Here is a 4580-nt window from a genome sequence, read left to right on the forward strand (position 1 = left end):
TGGGGACACTGTTATCATTAAATAGTTTATGCTGAAAGGCTTTCTAGGGATCTGTACCCCACTGCCCTCACTCAGACAACCTTCAAAGACCACTCACCTTGCCTGGGACTGTGTCCAACTAAGCTGGACACCAGAGATAAGGTAACACCAACTTTCAGCTCTTCAGGATGAGATGACAACTTGCAAGAATTCAACATTTTGGATTCATACCTTCGAAGCTTAATGCCTACATGTTTCCTTTCACACTAGGTAGAGGTGGGTCAAATGTAGATTTGGAGTGTGGCAATGCAAGCTTGCAAATGTTTTTGAACTGCAAAACAGACCCCTTGCACTCTTCAGAAGGTGGGGGCAAATTTGACTAAGTCCCAACTTTTTCTCTCTTCCAGGAAACCTCTGTCTCCTTTCCAGAATGAAAGACAAGATGCAGAGGCACAACCTCTCAACAGTGTCGGAATTCATTCTCATCGGCCTTTCTGATGCTCCACACATCCGTTTGCTCCTCTTTGTGCTGTTCCTGACCATTTATTTGGCCACCATGGCAGGCAACCTCACAATCCTCCTTACTGTCAGCACAGACACCCAACTGCACAACCCCATGTACTTCTTCCTGGGCAACTTATCCTTGCTGGATATCTTATGTCCTACTATCACCGTGCCCAAGATGCTGGGGGCCTTGTTGCTTGACAACAAGGGCATTTCCTTCAAGGGCTGCCTCTTCCAGCTCTTTTTCCTCATTCATGTGGTAGGCACAGAGATCTTCCTCTTGGCTGTCATGGCCTACGACCGCTACGTCGCCGTATGCCACCCCCTGAAGTACCTGAACATCATGAGGATGAAGCTGTGTGCTCACCTGGCCATTGGCACCTGGCTGGTAGGGTTTTTGAACTCCCTCCTGCACACCTCTTTGATTTTTACCCTGCTTTTTTGTGACTCCAACCAAGTGGACCAATATTACTGTGACATTCCTCCTGTGCTGGGCCTCTCCTGCTCGTCTACTTGGAGCAGGGAACTGGTGATTCTGGCAGTCGCTGGAGTGCTGGGGAGCGGCGCCTTTGTGCTCACTCTCATCTCTTATCTCTACATCCTCCTGGTCATCCTGGCCACGAACTCCTTCCAGAGCAGGCACAAAGCCTTCTCCACCTGTGCTTCTCATCTGACTGTGGTTTGCCTTTTCTATGGGACCACCATCTGCACCTACGTGCGCCCTTCCTCCACCTACTCACCTCAGCGGGATAGGATCGTTTCCATGCTCTATGGAATCCTCACCCCCCTGCTCAACCCCATCATCTACAGCCTGAGGAACAAAGAGCTCAGAAGTGCCCTAAGGAGAGGGATCAGACATCTGAGAACTGCTGTCACAGCACAACAACACCTTGCCCAGTCTCGGGCGTCCTCTGCAGCTCCAGCAGTTGGATAGGAACTGCAGCTTGTGACTGACCTTCTAAAAATTAGATGCTGCAAGCCAAACTCATTTTTTGGGGCTCAAAACTCCTCCTCTGGGCTCCCTTTGCAGTTAGCAGGGAGAACTGTGCACCTCCAGAGGGCCAACTGGATGGCACAGCTTTAGGTCATGGTCACAGCAGGAGAAGACCTCAGTTGGGAAGGTTTTTCTCCCCTGAGCCCAGAGGAAGGTTAGGTGAGAGCACACAGGTGTTGGATGCATATTTTAGAGCCTCAGTGCTGGCGATTGGCACTGGTGCTCTGTCCTCGGGCGCGATTCTCAGCACGGCCAGCAGGGGGGCGCTGTTGGGCTCCGGTTTCCTCCCCTGAGGCCCCGGATCGCGAGAGAGGCCGAAAAATGGAGATTTCCCCCCACCCGGGAGGGGAAGGGCAAAAGGGGAAAGAAGGGCCCTTTCTTTCCCACTAAACTCACGCTGTCTGCGGCTGGCTGTGGTCAGGACTCCCCCTTTTTCGTCGATGAGCACAAACTCTCCGATGAATTCTGAGCAGATTCAGGTTGCAGACAGAGCAGCGCGCAGGCAAGACGAGGCTGGAGAGCAGCCACATGACCAGGTTGAGAGCAAAACGGCCTCAGAGCCTTTCCAACAACCCCCCCCAGCCTCCGACAAGGCAAAAAGTGAAGTGCGGCTTTCCCAGGAGAGGAGGGGAGAAAAATTCCCCACCCCTTCCCTCCCCCCACCCCCCCAAGAGAGGGTTATCAGCCTGGAATGTAGTTCTGCCAGCCAGCTCCTTTGGGGAGGTAGAAAGGCAGAAAACTGTCCTCCCCATTCAACATCCCTCCCCCACATGCAGCAGGGGAAAGAAAAATTCCTCTTTGGTTTTTTAGAACAAGTAAACCCAGGACACCTGGAGACTGCATTCTATGTTGGCACCTGGAACTTTCACCCTGCTTAGCTCAAGGACAATAATTCCTTTCCAACACAACCATCCCTCCACCCAGTTCAGGCAATTCAGGCTTTCAGTTCAGTGCTGCCTGAAAGACACCCAGTCTTGAGCTCTTTTAGTGCTTCATGACTTCAAGGTCTCCAAGGAACACCTTGGTGACAAGATACCTCTATCCTGATCAATTCTACAGGGTTTGTGCTTCCATGAGCAGATGGCAGAAACAGAGAGCTTTCCACCATGTCTGAGGTGGAAATTGGAGACAAAAGTCCTTGATCCCTTTGAAAATGAAATCCCAAATCTATTAAATTAGGGTTTATGGATCAGCCATGAAATCTCACTCCTCTCGCTCTCTCTCCTTGTTGGGTATGTGTTGTTTGCTGGAATCCTCCATTCCCTTTGGACTGAAGAGGAGAAACACAGGCTGCAAAAGGAAGTTTTACACGTCTTCTATGGTCAGAAGATACACATATATTAAATATATATGCTGTTAGATTTGTCTCCCAAGGGTTTCTATTTAACCTAAGTGGCCACTGCAAAAATAAACCCAGGGTTTCCAGTAATAAACCGTCAGCCCATTAATAAACAGTTGCTGCAGTTTATTCCCCAGAAACACAGGGACAAAAACTTCTTCCAAATCAAATCCTTCCACAAAATGCATGGTCTTGTGCTTTTTGATTTCTTCCAAAGTTATATCTGGAAGCAGAATCAATCATCCTACACACATATTATTTCCAATGCTTTGACAAATTCCCCAAACAGAAAACTTCTGAGAGAAATCCCTTCGGCATGCCCTTGGAGGAATCTCACACTCTTTTCCAGGTGCCCTGGAGAGGCTGTGATCATTTATCCCATGAGCATGGACTCCATTCTTGGTTCATAAAGACCTGTGCAGCCCGTTTTTTGCCTGTGGCATAATAATTGGCTCTGAAAATAACATGGAGATCTCTGGAAGGACAGAGAGTGGATGAATTGCTGCTACAATGCTGGAGGTAAAGTCTTGACTGTCTTTACTCAGTCTCTGTTAACAATTAAATCAACTTGTACATGGACAAAATCTTCCACCAACCCCTGCCTGATGGTGCTACCTGCCTGTAGTTTCCCTGGGATGGAGGAGAACTCTGAAAAACTGAGGAAACTCTGAGGTAAGGCAGGAAAATAAAGGATTTGATTCAGAATTTAGTGATAAAAGATGCAGCAAAGAGGAAAAGAAGAGGAGAAAAAGGACAATACATGTTGGAGAACACTTTTACACGGGAATTCATGCAGATTCAATGGCACAAGAGTCTGCAGCTTCAAGTCTGGGAGAAGACTGTAGAGGAATCGAATGTATATCAGCAGGATGAGGAACTGAGGGAAGGTTTCAACTACAAGTGTTGGAAATATCTAATCCAGCGGCAATACCTGATCACTGTTCTCCCAGTAACACAGATCCCAAAACGAGAATATTTCCTGACCAAGGGCAGGCTGCAGACACCTTCCTGGAGTGTATTTCATCTCAGGAGCTGCAGGAAAAGAGACATCTAAAGAAATGAATAAATTCTCTATTATTTAACTACAAGAGGCTCTTGGTTTTGAAATGCTTTCTTTTGGTGGTGATACCTTGTATTAACTGTAGGCTTAGGGTATTTGAAATGAAGTAAGAGTTTGAAATACAGGAAAATTCATGAGTGTGAATAAGGGTACAGAGTTGCAACCGTGAGCAGGATATTTGTGAAGCATTTAATCTGTCCAAAACTGTCCTTGCACAGATATGGGGCTAGAAACTGGAAGGGAATCGGGTCAAAGGGGAGGTTGTGACAACCTACTTTCTATAAGGACTTAAGGAAAAAAAACTTGTGAGATCTGCTGATGCTTCTTCCAGAGATGGAAGAAGCATTTCTGTCATAGCAAGAAAATAGTCAGCAGTTCTTCCATTTTATTCTTGTCCATTTAAATTCAGTGCCAGCACCAGCTTTTTTACACCAATGTTTATGAAGTGGGAATGGCATCAGGAATTGTTTCACTCTGCACGTGTCTCTGCAGGAATGGAAGGATGGCTGATGGGAACTGCACCGAGGTGCCCCAGTTCACTCTCGCAGGACTCACCCAACACCCACAACTGAAATTCCTCCTCTTTGGGCTCTTCCTGGGCACCTACACGCTGACATTAGTGGGGAACCTGGTCCTGATCGCCCTCATCAGGGTCAGCCCCCGCCTCCACACCCCCATGTACTTTTTCCTCAGTGCCTTGTCCT

General features: G+C 47.8%; 1 protein-coding gene across 1 annotated transcript; it reads left to right on the forward strand.

Annotated features, from left to right (window-relative positions):
• Positions 1–327: 327 nt before the first annotated feature.
• Positions 328–1417, forward strand: LOC113941495 (olfactory receptor 1G1-like). Its single transcript, XM_027632650.1, has one exon. The coding sequence runs from the start codon at positions 410–412 to the stop codon at positions 1415–1417; it is 1008 nt and encodes a 335-aa protein (XP_027488451.1). The 5' UTR covers positions 328–409.
• Positions 1418–4580: the final 3163 nt, after the last annotated feature.

This window comes from Corapipo altera, unplaced genomic scaffold, assembly GCF_003945725.1.
Source record: "Corapipo altera isolate COAL_440 unplaced genomic scaffold, ASM394572v1 127732, whole genome shotgun sequence".
In the NCBI taxonomy this organism is placed as follows: domain Eukaryota; kingdom Metazoa; phylum Chordata; class Aves; order Passeriformes; family Pipridae; genus Corapipo; species Corapipo altera.

Coding starts and splice junctions, on each gene's coding strand:
- LOC113941495 (XM_027632650.1), top strand. CDS start 410: ATGAAAGACAAGATGCAGAGGCACAACCTCTCAACAGTGTCGGAATTC.